General features: G+C 41.0%; 2 protein-coding genes across 2 annotated transcripts in view; one reads left to right on the forward strand and one right to left on the reverse strand.

The window, feature by feature from the left end:
• LOC130683528 (leucine-rich repeat-containing protein 37A3-like) overlaps nucleotides 1-22,542 on the forward strand; it is a 148,525-nt gene that overhangs the window by 125,631 nt on the left and 352 nt on the right. The window contains 1 exon segment of the mRNA XM_057501240.1: nucleotides 22,429-22,535. Coding sequence (XP_057357223.1) covers nucleotides 22,429-22,535 — 107 coding nt within the window.
• Nucleotides 1-22,542, reverse strand: part of LOC130683527 (leucine-rich repeat-containing protein 37A2-like) — a 144,857-nt gene that overhangs the window by 3,227 nt on the left and 119,088 nt on the right. The window lies entirely within an intron of this gene.

The raw sequence follows: 22,542 nt of genomic DNA on the forward strand, positions 1-22,542 counted from the left end.
GTGAACAGTACAAGGGCAGTCATCACAGAAACTTTCGGTTTTGCTCATGCATTATGAACTCTAAACAGTCAGTTCAAATATGAATACTCATTTGGTTTTTATACTTGATTTATATGTGGATACCACATTTCTCTCTTTATTATTATTATTTTTAATAAAATGCTGGAGTGGTAGGTAGATACAAGATAAAGGTAGAAAACATAGTTTAGTGTTGTAAGAGAGCAGATGTAGATGATCAGGTGTGTGCCTGTAGACTATGTGTTAATCCAAGCTAGACAAGGGCAATAAAACATCCACGTATGCAGAAGATTTCTCTCAGAATGGGGGGGTGAGGTTCTAAGCCTCACCTCTGTTGATCCCCAATTTCTCACCTGATGACCCCCCTGCCACTGTGCCTGTCTTAGGTTGTTCCTCCCTTGAGGAATCTTACCCGTCTCTGGCTAACCAGTCATCTTCCGGGGCCATACAGGGAAATGTAAAGTTGGTAAGTGAGAGAGAAGCCTTATTGTTTGAAATGGTTAGCTTTTTATTTCTTTGCATATTTATGCCCTGTAGCTTCTATGCCCAGCATTTGTCTTGAGGTATCTTTACCACTTGGAAGAATTATGATACTTGGTAAATTTGATATGAGGCACGAATTCTATTTAAGGGTTGTAATTAGGAAGGAAGAAGAAAAGCTATAGAAGTAGCAGGCGGAAGAAAACATGGGAAGATTGATTATTTCTTTGACATATCTTCTTGTAGAGTAACTTCAGCATGTATAGGTTTTAAGCTACTACTTAAATTGCGCACACACATTAACATAAGAGGAGTATAGTTACATAACCACAGCATACCTGTAATTACCAGCCATCTCCAGTGAAACCAAGAAAACCAGTTAGGCACCTTAGGCATTTGTGAAAACTTATCTATGATATGGTGGATATTGTCCAACTGAACTTGAACAGTTTGAGAGAAATCAGACAAATTAAAACAACCCATTCCTTGGGAATGTTCACATCCCTTATGTTCTTTTAACAGTAAATAGTCTGTAGTTGTAAGATTTTGGAGTGCTACAATTTGCACTTCTCCTAATTCTTGGTTGAGTTCCAACAGTATAGATCCAGTCAAATTTGTTGTTTTACTGTATGCACAGGCCAGCTTAGATATCTCCTTCATTCCCATGGCAAGTCCAGGAGCTGGTGGGATGAGTGCATCTACAGCTGTAGCAGTGCGTGGATCTTTGTTGGGGTTTTTTGATGAGCATGTTCTGGCATGAGTCTTCCAGAGAGTGCTGATGTTGGAAGTTCTCTTTCATATCGTATCTTAGTTCATTTTTGGGGTAGCCCAATTAGGCTTTGATCTTCTGTATAAACGCAAACAGACCCTTTGCATACACTTTTATATGCCCTTTATACCCTTGTGTAGAAATCATTGGAGGTTACCACACAGGAACTGCCCTTTTTTTTGTTGTTGTTTTGTTTTGTTTTTGGTATCACTAATCTACACTTACGTGACGAATATTATGTTTACTGGCTCTCCCCTATACCAGGTCCCCCCTATAAACCCCTTTACAGTCACTGTCCATCAGCATAGCAAAATGTTGTAGAATCACTACTTGCCTTCTCTGTGTTGTACAGCCCTCCCTTTTCTCCTACCCCCCCATGCATGTTAATCTTAATACCCCCCTACTTCTCTCCCCCCTTATCCCTCCCTACCCACCCATCCTCCCCAGTTCCTTTCCCTTTGGTACCTGTTAGTCCATTCTTGAGTTCTGTGATTCTGCTGCTGTTTTGTTCCTTCAGTTTTTCCTTTGTTCTTATATTCCACAGATAAGTGAAATCATTTGGTATTTCTCTTTCTCCGCTTGGCTTGTTTCACTGAGCATAATACCCTCCAGCTCCATCCACGTTGCTGCAAATGGTTGGATTTGCCCTTTTCTTATGGCTGAGTAGTATTCCATTGTGTATATGTACCACATCTTCTTTATCCATTCATCTACTGATGGACACTTGGGTTGCTTCCATTTCTTGGCTATTGTAAATAGTGCTGTGATAAACATAGGGGTGCATCTGTCTTTTTCATACTGGGCTGCTGCATTCATAGGATAAATCCCTAGAATTGGAATTCCTGGGTCAAATTGTATTTCTATTTTAAACATTTTGAGAAACCTCCATACTGCTCTCCACAATGGTTGAACTAATTTACATTCCTGCCAACAGTGTAGGAGGGTTTCCCTTTCTCCACAACCTCGCCAACACTTGTTGTTGTTTGTCTTTTGGATGGTGGCAATCCTAACTGGTGTGAGGTGATATCTCATTGTGGTTTTAATTTGCATTTCTCTGATGACAAGCTATGTGGAGCATCTTTTCATGTGTCTGTTGGCCATCTGAATTTCTTCTTTAGAGAACTGTCTATTCAGCTCAGCCCATTTTTTAATTAGATTTTTTGCTTTTTGTTTGTTGAGGTGTGTGAGCTCTTTTTGTTTCTTGAGGTGTGTAAGATTTATTGAATCTCTCATTTATGAATATATTCTCCGATACTGTAGTATACCTTTCTCTTCTATTGATGGTGTCCTTTGCTGTACAGAAGCTTTTCAGCTTGATACAGTCCCACTTGTTCATTTTTGCTTTTGTTTCCCTTGCACAGGGAGATAGGTTCATGAAGAAGTCACTCATATTTATGTCCAAGAGATTTTTGCCTATGTTTTTTTCTAAGAGTGTTATGGTTTTATGACTGACATTCAGGTCTTTGATTCATTTCTAGTTTACTTTTGTGTATGGGGTTCGACAGTGATCCAGTTTCATTTTCTTACATGTAGCTGTCCAGTTTTGTCAGCACCATGTGTTGAAGAGACTGTCATTTCCCCACTGTATGTCCATGGCTCCTTTATCGAATATTAATTGACCATATATGTTTGGGTTTATGTTTGGAGTCTCTATTTTGTTCCACTGGTCTGTGTGTCTGTGCTTATGCCAGTACCAAATTGTTTTGATTACTGTGGCTTTGTAGTAGAACTTGACATTGGGGAGCGAGATCCCCCCCCACTTTATTCTTCCTTCTCAGGATTGCTTTGGCTCTTCGGAGTCTTCAGTCGTTCCATATGAATTGTTGAAGTATTTGTTCCAGTTCGTTGAAGAATACTATTGGTTATTTGATAGGGATTGCATCTAATGTGTATATTGCTTTGGGCAGGATGGCCATTTTGACGATATTAATTCTTCCCAGCCAGGAGCATGGGATGAGTTTCCATTTGTTAGTGTCCTCTTTAATTTCTCTTAAGAGTGTCTTGTAGTTTTCAGGGTATAGGTCTTTCACTTCCTTGGTTAAGCTTATTCCTAGGAATTTTATTCTTTTTGATGCTATTGTGAATGAAATTGTTTTCCTGGTTTCTCTTTTTATTAGTTCATTGTTAGTGTATAGGAGAGCCACAGATTTCTGTGTGTTAATTTTGTATCCTGCAACTTTGCTGAATTCCGATATTAGTTCTAGTAGTTTTGGAGTGGAGTCTTTAGGGTTTTTGATGTACAATATCATGTCATCTGCAAATAGTGACAGTTTGACTTCTTCTCTACCAATCTGGATTCCTTGTATTTCTTTGTTTTGTCCAATTGCCGTGGCTTGGACCTCCAGTACTATGTTGAATAACAGTGGGGAGAGCAGGCATCCCTGTCTTGTTCCCGATCTCAGAGGAAAAGCTTTCAGCCTCTTGCTGTTAGCTGTGATGTTAGCTGTGGGTTTGTCATATATGGCCTTTGTTATGTTGAGGTACTTGCCCTCTATACCCATTTTGTTGAGAGTTTTTATCATGAATGGGTGTTGAATTTTCTTGAAGGCTTTTTCAGCATCTAGGATATGATCATGTGGTTTTTGTACTTCCTTCCAAGATATTGGTCTGTAGTTTTCTTTTTTGGTGGGGTCTTTGCCTGGTTTTGATATTATGGTGATGTTGGCTCCATAGAATGAGTTTGGGTGTATTCCCTCCTCTTCTATTTTTTGGAAAACTTTAAGGAGAATGGGTAGTATGTCTTCTCTGTATGTCTGATAAAATTCCGAGGTAAATCCATCTGGCCCTGGGGTTTTGTTCTTGGGTAGTTTTTTGATTACCGCTTCAATTTCATTGCTGGTAATTGGTCTGTTTACATTTTCTGTTTCTTTCTGTGTCAGTCCTGGAAGGTTGTATTTTTCTAGGAAGTTGCCCATTTCTCCTACATTTTCCAGCTTGTTAGCATATAGGTTTTCATAGTATTCTCTAATAATTCTTTGTATTTCTGTGGGGTCCGTCGTGATTTTTCCTTTCTCGTTTCTGATTCTGTTGATGTGTGTTGATTCTCTTTTTCTCTTAATAAGTCTGGCTAGAGACTTATCTATTTTGTTTATTTTCTCAAAGAACCAGCTCTTGGTTTCATTGATTTTTTTCTATTGTTTTATTCTTCTCAATTTTATTTATTTCTTCTCTGATCTTTATTATGTCCCTCCTTCTGCTGACCTTAGGCCTCATTTGTTCTTCATTTTCCAATTTCGATAATTGTGACATTAGACTATTCATTTGGGATTGTTCTTCCTTCTCTAAATATGCCAGAATTGCTACATACTTTCCTCTTAAGACTGCTTTCGCTGCATCCCACAGTAGTTGGGGTTTTGTGTTGTTGTTTTCATTTGTTTCCATATATTGCTTGATCTCTATTTTAATTTGGTCATTGATCCATTGATTATTTAGGAGCGTGTTGTTAAGCCTCCATGTGTTTGTCAGCCCTTTTGCTTTCTTTGTACAATTTATTTCTAGTTTCATACCTTTGTGGTCTGAAAAGTTGGTTGGTAGGATTTCAATCTTTTTTATTTTACTGAGGCTCCTTTTGTGAGCTAGTATGTCATCTTTTCTGGAGAATGTTCCATGTGTATTTGAGAAGAATGTGTATCCTGTTGCTTTTGGATGTAGAGTTCTATAGATGTCTATTAGTTCCATCTGTTCTAGTGTGTTGTTCAGTGCCTCTGTGTCGTTACTTATTTTCTGTCTGGTGGATCTGTCCTTTGGAGTGAGTGGTGTGCTGAAGTCTCCCAAAATGAATGCTTTGTGTTCTTTTTCCTCTTTTAATTTTGTTAGTCTTTGTTTAACATATGTTCGTGCTCCTGTATTGGGTGCATGTGTATTTACAATGGTTATATCCTCTTGTTGGCCTGACCCCTTTATCATTATGTAATGTCCTTCTTTATCTCTTGTGACTTTCTTTGTTTTGAAGTCTATTTTGTCTGATACTAGTACTGCAACCCCTGCCTTTTTCTCCCTGTTGTTTGCATGAAATATCTTTTTCCGTCCCTTAACTTTTAGTCTGTGCATGTGTTTGGGTTTGAGGTGAGTCTCTTGTAAGCAGCATATAGATGGGTCTTGCTTTTTTATCCATTCTATTACTCTGTGTCTTTTGATTGGTGCATTCAGTCCATTTACATTTAGGGTAATTATTGAAAGATATGTACTTATTGCCATTGCAGGATTTAAGTTTGTGGTTACCAAAGGTTCAAGGTTAGCTTCTTTACTATCTTACTCTCCAACTTAACTCACTTATTGAGCTATTATAAACACTGTCTGATGATTCTTTGTTTCTCTCCCTTCTTATTCCTTCTCCTCCATTCTTCATATGTTGGGTGTTTTGTTCTGCGCTCTTTTTAGGTCTGCTCCCATCTAGAGCAGTCCCTCTAAAATACCCTGTTGAGGTGGTTTGTGGGAGGCAAATTCCCTCAACTTTTGCTTGTTTGGGAATTGTTTAATCCCTCCTTCATATTTAAATGATAATCGTGCTGGGTACAGTATCCTTGGCTCGGGGCCCTTCTGTTTCATTGCATTAAATATATCATGCTATTCTCTTCTGGCCTGTAAGTTTCTGTTGAGAAGTGTGATGATAGCCTGGTGGTTGTCCTTTGTAGGTGACCTGTGTTCTCTCTCTGGCTGCCTTTAATACTCTGTCCTTGTCCTTGATCTTTGCCATTTTAATTATTATGTGTCTTGGTATTGTCCTCTTTGGGTCCCTTCTGTTGGGAGTTCTGTGTGCTTCTGTAGTCTGAGCAACTATTTCCTCCCCCAGTTTGGGGAAGTTTTCAGCAATTCTTTCTTCAAAGATACTTTCTATCCCTTTTTCTCCCTCTTCTTCTTCTGGCACCCCTATAATGCAGATATTGTTCCTTTTGGATTGGTCACACAGTTCTCTTAATATTGTTTCATTTCTGGAGATCCTTTTGTCTCTCTCTGCATCAGCTTCTACGCATTCCTGTTCTCTGGTTTCTAGTGCATTGATGGCCTCTTGCATCCCATCCATTCTGCTTTTAAGTCCTTCCAGAGATTGTTTTATTTCTGTAGTCTCCCTCTGTACTTGCTCCTTTAGGTCTTGCATATTTCTCTGCAGATCCATCAGCATGTTTATGATTTTTATTTTGAATTCTTTTTCCAGGAGACTGGTTAAGTCTATCTCCGCAGGTCCTCTCTCAGGGGTTGTCTGGCCTGTTTTGGAGTGGACAAATTCTTCTGCCTTTTCATGGTGATAGCGGTGGCTGTAGGCAGGTAGCAGGTGTGTCAGCTGGGAGAAGAAAGTCCTTTCCTGCTTGCTGGGCACCTTGCCCTTCTCCACTGCCTGTGTCGGTTACCCGCACCTGTGGAGCAGCCACCGGTTTAATCCCCTAAGCTGCTGTGCACGGGGTCTCAGCACAGAGCCCTGCGGGGAGTGGCAGGTGTGTCGAGTGCACTCCCCCATGAAAGTGTCGGCCCTGCCGTGCTGGTGTGTGCTGGCAGCGGCCTTTCGGTCTGGCCTGGGCGGCTGTGCATTGGGCTGGAATTCCACCTGGCTCCTGGGGGCACAGCTGCTCCTGGTCTGCTCTTCTGCCGCTGCCACCAGCTCCCGCAGTCTGCTCCCGGTCCCCCCTGGTGCTGCCAGCACGTGTGGGTTGCTCCTGGGCCTTTCAGTTGCTGCCACCGCAGGCTCGCTCGTGCCTCTCCCCAGCTGCTTGGTCGCTGCCACTGTGGGCTTGCACAGGCCTCTCCCAGGCCCCTCTGGCGCTGCCACCCCCAGTGCGTGCTGCCTCTCTCCCACTTCTGGGCTTATGTGTCAGGGTCCGCGCCAGTTGGGTAAATGACTGGCAGGCTGCTTATTGTGGTGAGGGGCTTCAGAGCTGCGCCGCCACCCAGGGGGTTAGAGCGCCTAAAGTTCCCCAGGATTCCCAGCTGCTGGCTAAGTGTGCCGGGACGACTTCATCTAGCTGTGGGGTCCCTATCTCTTTAAGACTTGCAGAAAGCACTCGCTTTTCTTTTTGTCTCAGGGGTGCCGGTTCCGGGGACCTGCCCACAGGTTTTGCTTTTCCGTTTCTCTAATATCCAGCAGCCCATGCACCTCGTGTCTGCGTTCCGGGTGTGGATTTCTAGAGCTATTTGTTTAGCAGTCCTGGGCATTCACTCCCTCCCCGTTTCGACTCCTTTCTTCCCGCCGTGTTTTGGGATTGGGAAGCATTCGGGATCCACCTGGCCGCAGCTTGTATCTTACCCGCTTTGTGTGATGTTGAGTTCCAGCAGATGTAGATGTATCCTGGCTGTTGTACTGTATCCACTGGTGTCTCTTTTAGGAATAGTTGTATTGTATTTTCATAAATATACATGTTTTTGGGAGGAGATTTCCACTGAACTACTCGCACCACCATCATGGCTCCATCTTCTAATTGCATTATTTTTATCAATTCATTAAGATCTCAACTCCCTACATTTCTTAGAACTACTCCTTTGCTAAAAGACAGATTCTCAGTTACATTATTAAGCTAACAGTGACAGCGACCCACATACTTAAAGGAACAAGAGAAAGGAACAGAACGGGAAATAATGAACATTAGTGGCCACATCATGTGTACTGTGCTCTCTGCCTGTTGCTTAAGCCCTGAATGAGAACTTACTCATACACGTATTACACTTCACAAACTGATTTTATATGCACTAGGTCTCACGTGCCCTTTGTCTTGTAGGACAAGTATAGATATGTTTTTGTTTATTTTGTTTTTGCAATTTTTATAGAGGAGTACAAGTAGGGCTATTTTATAAAATTTTTCTTTGGAACCTGAGAGTTTCTGGTTCTATAACCAGAAGCTGCTGCTCAGCCCTTCTAATGGATGGGAAGGCTCTTGTGTTCTTAGACTGTCCAACTCTAAATTTGCTCTGAACTCAAGCCTTTCTATCCCCAAAAACACTCAGGTGCTTTTAAGCATTTTTCTATGTAGTAGGTTTCCTTGGCACTAACGTGATGACTTCCAAAATGTGCTTTCTTGCTCAGATAGCTTGAATACAGGTCTCTGGGGCACATCATAAAATGATCTGGGGCACATCATAAATAATACTTTGCTTCTTCTATAAATACATGGTTGCTTATTAAAAAAATTTTTTTTCTTGCCAGTTATATCATTCCCTTTTCCCACTAAAGGTGGGCAAAACAGGCATTTTCATTCTACTTTTATAGGTGAGGAAAAAGGAGATCGAAGTGGTATAGATTGTAGCCTAGTGCTCAGGTCTGCTAGCCTCAGTTTGGGGCTCTCGGCAAGCCCATGCTCCTCCTTCCTCACAACCCTTACCTCCTCCTCTGACCCTCACCACCACCACCAAAAATGCTTGTAATTCTTCTGGAAAATAAACCCAGCTGGCCAATGAACTTGTGCAGCTGCCCTCAACCTTCACGTAGTCAGAAGCTTTGGATGGTTCCCCAAGTAAAGCTGGAAATACTAGAAATGAAATTAAATGAAAGCAAAGCAGGCATCTGAAAAAATTTTGTTTTTTCCCTTTTGCATTTTAGGACCTCAAGTATTGTTCCATAGATTTATTGAATATTCCACATTGACATAACAACCTGACAGCTCTCTTAACCCACACCCCAGATCCCTGCTCAAATTTAAGCAAAGAGCCCGGGTAGACATGGTGTTTTTTTGTTTTTGTTTTATCCCCCTATATAGAGCTTCTCTCATGGGGGCTGGGATATATGGAAGCAGGGACCAAGCAAAGGAATAGGTGGGTAGGTGGAGAAGGGCATATGTAGAAGAGAACTTGTTCACAGTGGGTGGTGGTGGTGTGGTCATCTGTGATGGTAGCAAGAACAGGAACACACTGCAGAGGTGGACAGAGAAAGCTGCACACTCCCTTTACGTCTGAAGCACTACAGGATGGGGTATGTGAACATGAGGAGTGACTGTTAGATCTGCAGAGAATCTAGCTGAGGGCGAGTATTTGTCTTTTAGCCTTGGCTTTTCTTGAGCACAGGCCATGGTCCCCAATGGCCTAATACTGCACATAGTACTGTATTTTGCACTATGGAGTGTTCCTAGCAGGAAGCGGCTCTTTCAAAAGACATATTTCTCTCTTTTTGTTGTTGCAGACCATAGGTTTAAGTTTCTGTTTATTTTTCTCCTAATCGAACCTCAAATGTTTGCTGATTCCCGATCTGTTTTACTGAGATATATGGCTATGGACGGACAAAAAGCTGTCTCATCAGTCTTTCATTATCAAAAGCAGTCTCTCCTTTTTTTTAAATTGAGGTATCATTGATATACAATCTTATGAAGGTTTCACATGAGCAACATTGTGGTTTTGACATTCACCCATACTATCAAGTCCCCTCTTTCCAGCCAGAGCGACTCCCCAGGATGCCCAGTCACATGCCCATTCCTACTTTTGTCTGTTCCTTTGCCCATTTAAAATTCCCTTCTTTCACCTTGTAGAAGTCCGTTGAGTCTCTGAAAGCCAACTCAAGTTCATGTTTCTTCATGAACCCTTGCCTAAATACTCCAGTCCTGGTCCTAGTCCTTCTGTGAGACTTACTACCATTTCTTAGAGCCCATGGTGAGGCATTCCTCTCCCCTGCGATGTTAATATGATAAGCAATTTTTTAAACGTCAGCTCCCCAAGAGAGAAACACCAAGGTCAACACACGGTGGAGCAGAGCAGAGATAGTTATTTTTATAGGGTTATAACAATTTATTTTCTTTACTGATCAGAACACAAATGTTGAAATATTTTTTTATAAACATGGAAACATTTAAGTGAACTAAATATTTTAAAGTGCACTTCTGTCTTTTGTACAATAATAAAGTCATTCAGTCTAGGGCAATAGAAAGCAAACAAGACCACAGCCTTGAGGTCAAAACTTCAAGGTAGAGATATTTAAGGACCAAATGGCTTCCTGGCCTATCTGTCTTGAGTAAAACCTGACTGGATGGATGAACTGCTAAAGAGAAACTTGTATCTGCAGGTCACTTGGTCAGATTGCTTTAGTGTGCCACAGAGGCCTCTCCCTGTGATGACCTGAAACCCCCTGGTTGTGTAGACACAGCTAGTCTGTGTGTGGAACAGATATATTTCTCATTGTCGAGTCATACTCTGGCATTCTGACTTTTTATCAATGCTGTGATACTAATCAGTTGAGATTGCACCGAGTGAGTTCTCTCTTGGAGAGTCTCTGAGTCTAGGACACTGGTAGCTAGCATGGGGTCAGCTTGCCAAGGCCTCTGGGAAGGGAGTCACTGGCCATTGCCCAGGCAGTGACCACTGTACCCCAGGTGGCAGAAGTCCTTTTGCTGTTTTGGAATTCATATAAGCTTCCATAGTGCTTTTAATGTCCATGTAGTTTAACCTTGCATTTATATATATGTCAGTATATATATGGTTTCATTGTTTCTTCTCCTCACTTAGATGATAAGCTTTTTGAGGACAGAGACCATGCAATGTTTTTCCTGTGGTAGACAATAATGGTGCTCAAGGGGGAAAGAGGAGGCAATGTCAGTTCCACAGTAAGGAACAATGCCACCTAACAATGATCTGAGGTAGCATACGGAGTCCAGCAATAGACCGACCCGTGTGTTCCTAGGACTTTTGAAATGTCACCTTTTAATATTCTCATCAGTGGAAGAAGATGAATAAATGGTAATAGAACAGCTCCCTAACTATATGGGGGGGAAATAACAGCAGATCTCTATCACCTTAAATAAACATATTTCAACAAAAAGAAAAGAAGAATCCATGGAAGTATTAGAAAAAAATAGAAGCCATAAGCAATATTTTTATATCTTGTGGTGGGAAAGAGCCTTCTAAGCCTGATATGACAAGCCTTTGATATGATGCCTTTTATAGATTTGGTCACCTTGCCTGTGACACCGTCAGTAGACTTAGTACTGATTTATGTCAAACTTCAGGCCAAATTCGCCATACGTTTTCTGATTTAACTCCCGCACTCCTGGAAGGATGATATCACCATCTCTCTTTCACAGATGAGGGAGATCAACTTGAGGCCCCAAAGGTAGAACCCAGTGGTGCTGAAGTGCAAAGTCTGTGCTCCTCCATCCACTGTTGTTTTCCTCATTGAAGATAAAAACCCTCAGAAATATTTGAAACATTGAAATTCAATGAAAGCCACTGAAAGGATTAGTATATTTAGTGTAAAAGTTTTCTAAATCTAGAGGAAGACAAACGATCCAGGGGAGAGAAGGACAATGGCAAGAGCAGGTTGCATGCCAGCCCTGCCGCCAGTCCCTCCACAGGACCCGGCGGGCGTGAGTTTGCAGGAAGGCCTCTGCCACCTGACAGTATAAAAACAGTGCCTGATATTTTCTTCTGGTTAACATGCGTTGTTGTATTTTTTAATCCATCCAGAATTTGTTTTACTTGCTGTTTAGTGAGGTTGAGGCAGAGAATCTAACTTTTTCTCCCACATGAAGATCCAATCGTTTTAAAATCCTGTACTGAGTTGTTCATTTCTTCTTCACTGATAAAAAATACTGTCTGTGTCTGGACTCTGTTCTGTTGATCCAGTTATCTTTTCTTGTACTATTAAGACACTATTTAATTCCAGGTGCTAAAGAACTTATTTTGACTTCTGATAGAGTGAGCTCCAGCCCTTTGATCTTATTCATACATTTCATAGCTTTTCCTTCTTATTTTCTAATATTTTCCAGAAAAATATTAGCTGGCTAGATTTTAGTTTAAAAATTATCATGGGGAGGGCCAGAAGATGGCGGCGTGAGTAGAGCAGCGGAAATCTCCTCCCAAAACAACATATATCTATGAAAATATAACAAAGACAACCCTTCCTAGAATAAAGACCAGAGGACACAGGAAAATATCCAGACCACATCCGCACCTGAGAGAACCCAGCAACTCGTGAAGGGGGTAAGATACAAGCCCCAGCCCGGTGGGAGCCGAGCGCCCATCCCCCCAACTCCCCGCCAGAGAAGAGCAGGCAGAGGGGAGGGAGACGGAGCACAGGGCTGCCGAACACCCAGCCCCAGCCATCCGGGCCAGAGTGCAGGGCCCTCGATATTAGGAAAACAGGGCAGCAAGAACAGTGAGTGGGCACTGGAGGCCGGGTGTCGGAGGACATAAAAAAAGCGCGTGACCATTTTTTTTTTTTTTTTTTGCTTTTTTGCTGTTTTGTTTTGGCAAGTGCTTTTTGGAAGTCTTAAAGGGATAGGGACCCCAATACTAGGGAAACAGGGCAGCAAGACCGGTGAGCAGAGGCCTGAGGCTGGCACCGGAGAATAAAGAAAAACGAGCGACCACCTTTTTTTTTTTAATTAAAAAAATTTTTTTTTCTTTTTTTTTTTTGGTGGTCGTTGTTTTGCTTTGGGGGTGCTTTTTGGAAGTCTTAAAGGGGCAGGGCAGGACACTTAGTCCAGAGGTAGGGAATCCGGGGATCTCTGGGCACCCTAACCCCTGGGCTGCAGGGAGCAGGGAGGCCCCTTATGGAGATAAATAACCTCCCAGCCGCTCCTGCTCCAACGCGACTCCACCACTTTGGAGTAGCTGCCCGAGCCAGGCCACGCCCACAGCAACAGCGGAGATAAACTCCATAGCAGCCAGGCAGGAAGCAGAAACCCTATCTACACGCAGCTGTGCAGCACAAGCCACTATAGGTCGCTGTTCTCCCAGGAGAGGAGGGCCGCAAACCAACAAGAAAGGAAGTCCTGCAGCCATCACTAGTCCCAGCTCTGCAAACTATTCCTATCACCATGAAAAGGCAAAGCTACAGGCAGACAAAGATCACAGAGACAACACCAGAGAAGGAGACAGACCTAACAAGTCTTCCTGAAAAAGAATTCAAAATAAGAGTCATAAACATGCTGACAGAGATGCAGAGAAACACGCAAGAGAAATGGGATGAAGTCCGGAGGGAGATCACAGATGCCAGAAAGGAGATCGCAGAAATGAAACAAACTCTGGAAGGGTTTATAAGCAGAATGGACAGCATGCAAGAGCCATTGATGGAATTGAAATCAGAGAACAGGAACGCATAGAAGCTGACATAGAGAGAGACAAAAGGATCTCCAGGAATGAAACAATATTAAGAGAACTGTGTGACCAATCCAAAAGGAACAATATCTGTATTATAGGGGCTCCAGAAGAAGAAGAGAGAGGAAAAGAGATGGAAAGTATCTTAGAAGAAATAATTGCTGAAAACTTCCCCAAACTGGGAGAGGAAATAATCGAACAGACCATGGAAATACACAGAACCCCCAACAGAAAGGATCCAAGAAGGACAACACCAAGACACATAATAATTAAAGTGGCAAAGATTAAGGACAAGGAAAGAGTGTTAAAGGCAGCTAGAGAGAAAAAGGTCACCTATAAAGGGAAACCCATCAGGCTAACATCAGATTTCTCAACAGAAATCCTACAGGCCAGAAGAGAATGGCATGATATATTTAATACAATGAAACAGAAGGGCCTTGAACCAAGGATACTGTATCCAGCAGGACTATCATTCAAATATGACGGTGGGATTAAACAATTAACAGACAAACAAAAGCTGAGGGAATTTGCTTTCCACAAACCACCTTTACAGAACATCTTACAGGGACTGCTCTAGATGGGAGCACTCCTAGAAAGAGCACAGCACAAAACACCCAACATATGAAGAATCGAGGAGGAGGAACAAGAAGGGAGAGAAGAAAAGAATCTCCAGACAGTGTATATAACAGCTCAATAAGCGAGCTAAGTTAGGCAGTAAGATACTAAAGAGGCTAACCTTGAACCTTTGGTAACCACGAATTTAAAGCCTGCAATGGCAATAAGTACATATCTTTCAATAGTCACCCTAAATGTCAATGGGTTGAATGCACCAATCAAAAGACACAGAGTAACAGAATGGATAAAAAAGCAAGACCCATCTATATGCTGCTTACAAGAAACTCACCTCAAACCCAAAGACATGTACAGACTAAAAGTCAAGGGATGGAAAAACATATTTCAAGCAAACAACAGTGAGAAGAAAGCAGGGGTTGCAGTACTAATATCAGACAAAATAGACTTCAAAACAAAGAAAGTAACAAGACATAAATAAGGACATTACATAATGATAAAGGGCTCAGTCAAACAAGAGGATATAACCATTCTAAATATATATGCACCCAACACAGGAGCACCAGCATATGTGAAACAAATACTAACAGAACTAAAGGGGGATATAGACTGCAATGCATTCGTTCTAGGAGACTTCAACACACCACTCACCCCAAAGGATAGATCCACTGGGCAGAAAATAAGTAACGACACGGAAGCACTGAACAACACAGTAGAGCAGATGGACCTAATAGACATCTATAGAACTCTACATCCAAAAGCAACAGGATATACATTCTTCTCAAGTGCACATGGAACATTCTCCAGAATAGACTACATACTAGGCCACAAGAAGAGCCTCAGAAAATTCCAAAAGATTGAAATCCTACCAACCAACTTTTCAGACCACAAAGGCATAAAACTAGAAATAAACTGTACAAAGAAAGCAAAGAGGCTCACAAACACATGGAGGCTTAACAACACGCTCCTAAATAATCAATGGATCAATGACCAAATCAAAATGGAGATCCAGCAATATACAGAAACAAATGACAACAACAACACTAAGCCCCAACTTCTGTGGGACACAGCAAAAGCAGTCTTAAGAGGAAAGTATATAGCAATCCAAGCATATTTAAAAAAGGAAGAGCAATCCCAAATGAATGGTCTAATGTCACAATTATCGAAATTGGAAAAAGAAGAACAGATGAGGCCTAAGGTCAGCAGAAGGAGGGACATAATAAAGATCAGAGAAGAAATAAATAAAATTGAGAAGAATAAAACAATAGCAAAAATCAATGAAACCAAGAGCTGGTTCTTTGAGAAAATAAACAAAATAGATAAGCCTCTAGCCAGACTTATTAAGAAGAAAAGAGAGTCAACACAAATCAACAGTATCAGAAACGAGAAAGGAAAAATCACGACGGACCCCACGGAAATGCAAAGAATTATTGGAGAATACTATGAAAACCTACATGCTAACAAGCTGGGAAACCTAGGAGAAATGGACAACTTCCTAGAAAAATACAACCTTCCAAGATTGACCCAGGAAGAAACAGAAAATCTAAACAGACCAATTACCAGCAACGAAATTGAAGCGGTAATCAAAAAACTACCCAAGAACAAAACCCCCGGGCCAGATGGATTTACCTCAGAATTTTATCAGACATACAGGGAAGACATAATACCCATTCTCCTTAAAGTTTTCCAAAAAATAGAGGAGGAGGGGATACTCCCAAACTCATTCTATGAAGCTAACATCACCCTAATACCAAAACCAGGCAAAGACCCCACCAAAAAAGAAAACTACAGACCAATATCCTTGATGAACGTAAATGCAAAAATACTCAACAAAATATTAGCAAACCAAATTCAAAAATACATCAAAAGGATCGTACACCATGACCAAGTGGGATTCATCCCAGGGATGCAAGGATGGTACAACATTCGAAAGTCCATCAACATCATCCACCACATCAACAAAAAGAAAGACAAAAACCACATGATCATCTCCATAGATGCTGAAAAAGCATTTGACAAAGTTCAACATCCATTCATGATAAAAACTCTCAGCAAAATGGGAATAGAGGGCAAGTACCTCAACATAATAAAGGCCATCTATGATAAACCCACAGCCAACATTATATTGAACAGCGAGAAGCTGAAAGCATTTCCTCTGAGATCGGGAACTAGACAGGGATGCCCACTCTCTCCACTGTTATTTAACATAGTACTGGAGGTCCTAGCCACGGCAATGAGACAAAACAAAGAAATACAAGGAATCCAGATTGGTAAAGAAGAAGTTAAACTGTCACTATTTGCAGATGACATGATACTGTACATAAAAAACCCTAAAGACTCCACCCCAAAACTACTAGAACTGATATCGGAATACAGCAAAGTTGCAGGATACAAAATCAACACACAGAAATCTGTGGCTTTCCTATACACTAACAATTAACCAACAGAAAGAGAAATCAGGAAAACAACTCCATTCAAAACTGCACCAATAAAAATAAAATACCTAGGAACAAACCTAACGAAAGAAGTGAAAGACTTATACTCTGAAAACTACAAGTCACTCTTAAGAGAAATTAAAGGGGACACTAACAGATGGAAACTCATCCCATGCTCATGGCTAGGAAGAATTAATATCATCAAAATGGCCATCCTGCCCAAAGCAATATAAAGATTTGATGCAATACCTATGAAACTACCAGCAACATTCTTCAATGAACTGGAACAAATAATTCAAAAATTCATATGGAAACACCAAAGACCCCGAATAGCCAAAGCAATCCTAAGAAAGAAGAATAAAGTAGGGGGGATCTCACTCCCCAACTTCAAGCTCTACTATAAATCCATAGTAATCAACACAATTTGATACTGGCACAAGAGCAGAGCCACAGACCAATGGAACAGACTAGAGAATCCAGACATTAACCCAGACATACATGGTCAATTAATATTTGATAAAGGAGCCATGGACATACAATGGTGAAATGACAGTCTCTTCAACAGGTGGTGCTGGCAAAACTGGACAGCTACATGTAGGAGAATGAAACTGGACCATTGTCTAACCCCATATACAAAAGTAAACTCAAAATGGATCAAAGACCTGAATGTAAGTCATGAAACCATTAAACTCTTGGAAGAAAACATAGGCAAAAACCTCTTAGACATAAACATGAGTGACCTCTTCTTGAACATATCTCCCCGGGCAAGGAAAACAACAGCAAAAATGAGTAAATGGGACTATATTAAGCTGAAAAGCTTCTGTACAGCAAAAGACACCATCAATAGAACAAAAAGGATCCCTACAGTATGGGAGAATATATTTGAAAATGACACATCCAATAAAGGCTTGACGTCCAGAATATAAAAAGAGCTCACATGCCTCAACAAACAAAAAACAAATAACCCAATTAAAAAATGGGCAGAAGAACTGAACAGACAGTTCTCCAAAAAAGAAATACAGATGGCCAACAGACACATGAAAAGATGCTCCACATCGCTAATTATCAGAGAAATGCAAATTAAAACTACAATGAGGTATCACCTCACACCAGTAAGGATGGCTGCCATCCAAAAGACAAACAACAACAAATGTTGGCGAGGCTGTGGAGAAAGGGGAACCCTCCTACACTGCTGGTGGGAATGTAAATTAGTTCAACCATTGTGGAAATCAGTATGGAGGTACATCAAAATGCTCAAAACAGACTTACCATTTGACCCAGGAATTCCACTCCTAGGAATTTACCCTAAAAACACAGCAATCAAGCTTGAGAAAGACAGATGCACCCCTATGTTTATCGCAGCACTATTTACAATAGCCAAGAATTGGAAGCAACCTAAATGTCCATCGATAGATGAATGGATAAAGAAGATGTGGTACATATACACAATGGAATACTACTCAGCCATAAGAAAAGGACAAATCCAATCATTTGCAGCAACATGGATGGAGCTGGAGGGTATTATGCTCAGTGAAACAAGCCAAGCGGAGAAAGAGAAATACCAAATGATTTCACTTATCTGTGGAATATAAGAACAAAGGAAAAACTGAAGGAACAAAACAGCAGCAGAATCACAAAACTCAAGAATGGACTAACAGGTACCAAAGGGAAAGGGACTGGGGAGGATGGGTGGGTAGGGAGGGATAAGGGGGGGAGAAGTAGGGGGTTTTTAAGATTAACATGCATGGGGGGGTGGGGTAAAAGGGAGGGCTGTACAACACAGAGAAGGCAAGTAGTGATTCTACAACATTTTGCTATGCTGATGGACAGTGACTGTAAAGGGGTTTATAGGGGGAACCTGGTATAGGGGAGAGCCTAGTAAACATAATATTCGTCATGTAAGTGTAGATTAGTGATACCAAAAACAAAACAAAAAAAAACAACAAAAAAGGGCAGTTCCTGTGTGGTAACCTCCAATGATTTCTACACAAGGGTATAAAGGGCATATAAAAGTGTATGCAAAGGGTCTGTTTGCGTTTATACAGAAGATCAAAGCCTAATTGGGCTACCCCAAAAATGAACTAAGAAACGATATGAAAGAGAACTTCCAACATCAGCACTCTCTGGAAGACTCATGCCAGAACATGCTCATCAAAATCCCCAACAAAGATCCACGCAACTGCTACAGCTGTAGATGCACTCATCCCACCAGCTCCTGGACTTGCCATGGGAATGAAGGAGATATCTAAGCTGGCCGGTACATACAGTAAAACAACAAATGTGACTGGATCTATACTGTTGGAACTCAACCAAGAATTAGGAGAAGTGCAAATTGTAGCGCTCCAAAATCTTACAACTACAGACTATTTACTGTTAAAAGAACATAAGGGATGTGAACATTCCCCAGGAATGGGTTGTTTTAATTTGTCTGATTTCTCTCAGACTGTTCAAGTTCAGTTGGACAATATCCACCATATCATAGATAAGTTTTCACAAATGCCTAAGGTGCCTAACTGGTTTTCTTGGTTTCACTGGAGATGGCTGGTAATTACAGGTATGCTTTGGTTATGTAACTATACACCTCTTATGTTAATGTGTGTGCGCAATTTAAGTAGTAGCTTAAAACCTATACATGCTGAAGTTACTCTACAAGAAGATGTGTCAAAGAAATAATCAATCTTCCCATGTTTTCTTCCGCCTGCTACTTCTATAGCTTTTCTTCTTCCTTCCTAATTACAACCCTTAAATAGAATTCGTGCCTCATATCAAATTTACCAAGTATCATAATTCTTCCAAGTGGTAAAGATACCTCAAGACAAATGCTGGGCATAGAAGCTACAGGGCATAAATATGCAAAGAAATAAAAAGCTAACCATTTCAAACAATAAGGCTTCTCTCTCACTTACCAACTTTACATTTCCCTGTATGGCCCTGGAAGATGACTGGTTAGCCAGAGACGGGTAAGATTCCTCAAGGGAGGAACAACCTAAGACAGGCACAGTGGCAGGGGGGTCATCAGGTGAGAAATTGGGGATCAACAGAGGTGAGGCTTAGAACCTCACCCCCCCATTCTGAGAGAAATCTTCTGCATACGTGGATGTTTTATTGCCCTTGTCTAGCTTGGATTAACACATAGTCTACAGGCACACACCTGATCATCTACATCTGCTCTCTTACAACACTAAACTATGTTTTCTACCTTTATCTTGTATCTACCTACCACTCCAGCATTTTATTAAAAATAATAATAATAAAGAGAGAAATGTGGTATCCACATATAAATCAAGTATAAAAACCAAATGAGTATTCATATTTGAACTGACTGTTTAGAGTTCATAATGCATGAGCAAAACCGAAAGTTTCTGTGATGACTGCCCTTGTACTGTTCACTATGTAACTTATTCATTATGTAAGAATTTTTTCTCCATGTAAGAACTTGTTAGTTATGCCTCAGAAGATTGGAGACTGACGAAAATTAGGCTTGGGGTGGATTAATGATTGTGCATTGAGCATTGACTCCCCTATACAGAATTTTATTGTCGTTAACAACCATTTGATCAATAAATATGAGAGATGCCCTCACAAAAAAAAAAAAAAAAAAGGACAGACTTCCAATGGTAAAATAAATAAGTAACCGGGATGTAATGTATAGCATAAGGAATATAGTCAAGATATTGTAACAGCTTGGTAGGGTGATAGCTGGAACCTAGAATTATGTATATAAATGTTTCATCACTGTGTTGTACACTTGAAACTAATGTAATGTAATGCTGTTCGTCAACTACCCTTCAATAAAAAATAATTATGTAAAAAAAAAAATTATCATGGGATTTGAATAAGATTGCTTTATATTAGTAGGTAAATTTGGGGAGAACTTATATCTTTACAACAATTTAGGAATATGGTATCTCGGGTCATGTATTCATATCTTCTTAAAGTCCTCCAGAAGAGTTTTAATGTTTTCATCACATAGTTCTTAGACGTTTTTTGTTAAGTTTACCCTGAGGTACTTTATGCATTTTTGCTGATGTAAATGGGATCTTTCTTCCATTTTAAAATTAGTTATCCATGGTATATAGGAATGCTTTTGAGTTTTGTATATTGATCTCTTGATTTTGTATCTTAGTGAATTCTCATATTATTTCCAATAAAATTTTAGTTGGTCCTCTTGAGCTTTTTAGGTTATTCATCACTTCAAATGCAAATATGTTTGTCTCTTCCCTTACAATACTTCACTTTTCTTATCACATTGATTAGGACCTCCTCAACATTAATGAACAGTCACAGTAATAATAGGCACTGTACTCTTGTTCTTTTTTTTTTTTCCACTCTTGTTCTGGACTTTAAAACAGTGATGCTGTTTAGGATCCTCGCAGATAACTTCTGTTCCTAGTTCCAAGAGTTTTTATTAGGGATTAGCTGTTGAATGTTATCTAAAACAATCAGTGAAATATATTGCAAGCTATCTCACGATCTCAAGTTAGGTACTGTGGAAGAGTCCAAGGACAGTTAAATAGAACAGAATTCCTGTCCTCAAAACCGTTATCATCCCACTGGTAGATGATATTTAAAATAAAAAGTTGAATAAAGATTTGGAAATAGTGGTCATCATGTTAGATAATCATGATCATGTTTTCTTTCAAAACAGATGTGCTCCCGTAGAAAGGCAGTGCTGGATGAAGGAGGCTCAAGGTAAATATTGATCTGGCCATTGCAAAGTAGAATTTTAGAACTAGAGGAAAGGTTAGAACTCATCTATTTCAAACACATCATTTTACGGTGAGGAAACCATCAAAGGCAGGAAGAGTACTTACCCTACTGCCTCTCAGAAGCAGCTCCCCAGCCAAAGCTGAGTTAGAATGCGACTGGCACAGACGCATCTGCTGTCACGAGGCCTGGAAGGAAAACGACTGGAGGGGGAAAGGTTTTGGTTGTACCCTTCCTGCTGGGGGTGGACATGAGGCCTGGCCAGTGGACTGCTCAGAGGCTCTGGGGAAAGGGCAGAGAAGGCCACATGGTCCTGGATGCTAGTCTCCTTCAAAGCTGATGGAAGGTCGAATATATGAGCCCTTCCTGTCAATCATCCCTTCGCATCCTACTGGCTTTCAGGTCCCCAGTGTCTGTTGCCTTTAACCAAACCTCACAGAATTTTAACTGGGAGAAACCTCAGTCAGGAATTTATCTCTACTTCTTATAATAAAGAAATGGAGAAGGAGAAAAGGAAATGATCTTGCCCCATGGTCATACTGAGAGCGAGTAGCAGGAAGAAGACGGTTCCTTCCCACTGGGGACTTCTCCACTGATCATTGTGCTTGGGCTGTGAGCTCCATTTTATGTCATGACCCACTACACGTACCATATAGGCATGAGTAGTTTCTAAAACAAACTTATTATGCACTCTGATTTTTTTCTATTCCATTTGTATTCAAAAGAATATTTTGTGTTTCAGTGCTGGTCATGACCTTTAAGCTGATTTCACAACCCATTCACTTGGCAGTGAGAGTCTGACACGTGAAAGTTAGTGAGTTAGTTGGACTCAGCAATAAGTTGGTGTGATTCAACCTGTAGGAGAAAGCAGTAGGGAAACGGAAGCACCTTCTCCCCCACCCACCAGCAAGTGACACATGTGAGACTGAGTCCAAAGGATACTGGTGTAAAATGCCTCTGGAGAGAGTGAAACGCTTCTGCCCGGTGTGCTTGAGCCGTTCGCTTACTGCACAAGGGCACTTGGCCAGTGGCCAAGAAGGTGAGTGGGGCTGAAATCCTGCCTACACTCCATGCCAAGCCACATACAAAGGTCTCCCCAGGGACACTGTGGGGCTATAAGGGACAGATACGGAGAAGTTCTGAAGCTCAGCATGCATGGAATGATTTTCAGGATCCCAGGTCTGTAGTGATTTTGCTTGTGATGATGGACTGAGGTACCCATTTGGTCCTAATAAGTCAGAGATACACATTGTGAGAGACATGAAAAATAGCATGAATCACTAATTATTATCTGTGTGTGTGTTTTCCTCCAAGGGGCTTCCTTGCTCATCTGGATAAACTCTCAGAAGAGGGTAAGAATCAGGTAAATTTGAGGAGGATCAAGTACTGTGCTGGAGAAAGCAGGGGATGTCTGGAATTTATACCTCCTTTCTATTTTTTTAGAAGGGCTTTTCCTGGAGAAGGCGGCTTTGGCTCAGGAATATGTACAGAACCGTCAGTCCCTCACGTGAGAAAAACCTGGCGCAGAAGCTACTTGAGACGGATGGAGGGTAAAAC

Source organism: Manis pentadactyla, chromosome 4 (assembly GCF_030020395.1).
Source record: "Manis pentadactyla isolate mManPen7 chromosome 4, mManPen7.hap1, whole genome shotgun sequence".
Taxonomy (NCBI): domain Eukaryota; kingdom Metazoa; phylum Chordata; class Mammalia; order Pholidota; family Manidae; genus Manis; species Manis pentadactyla.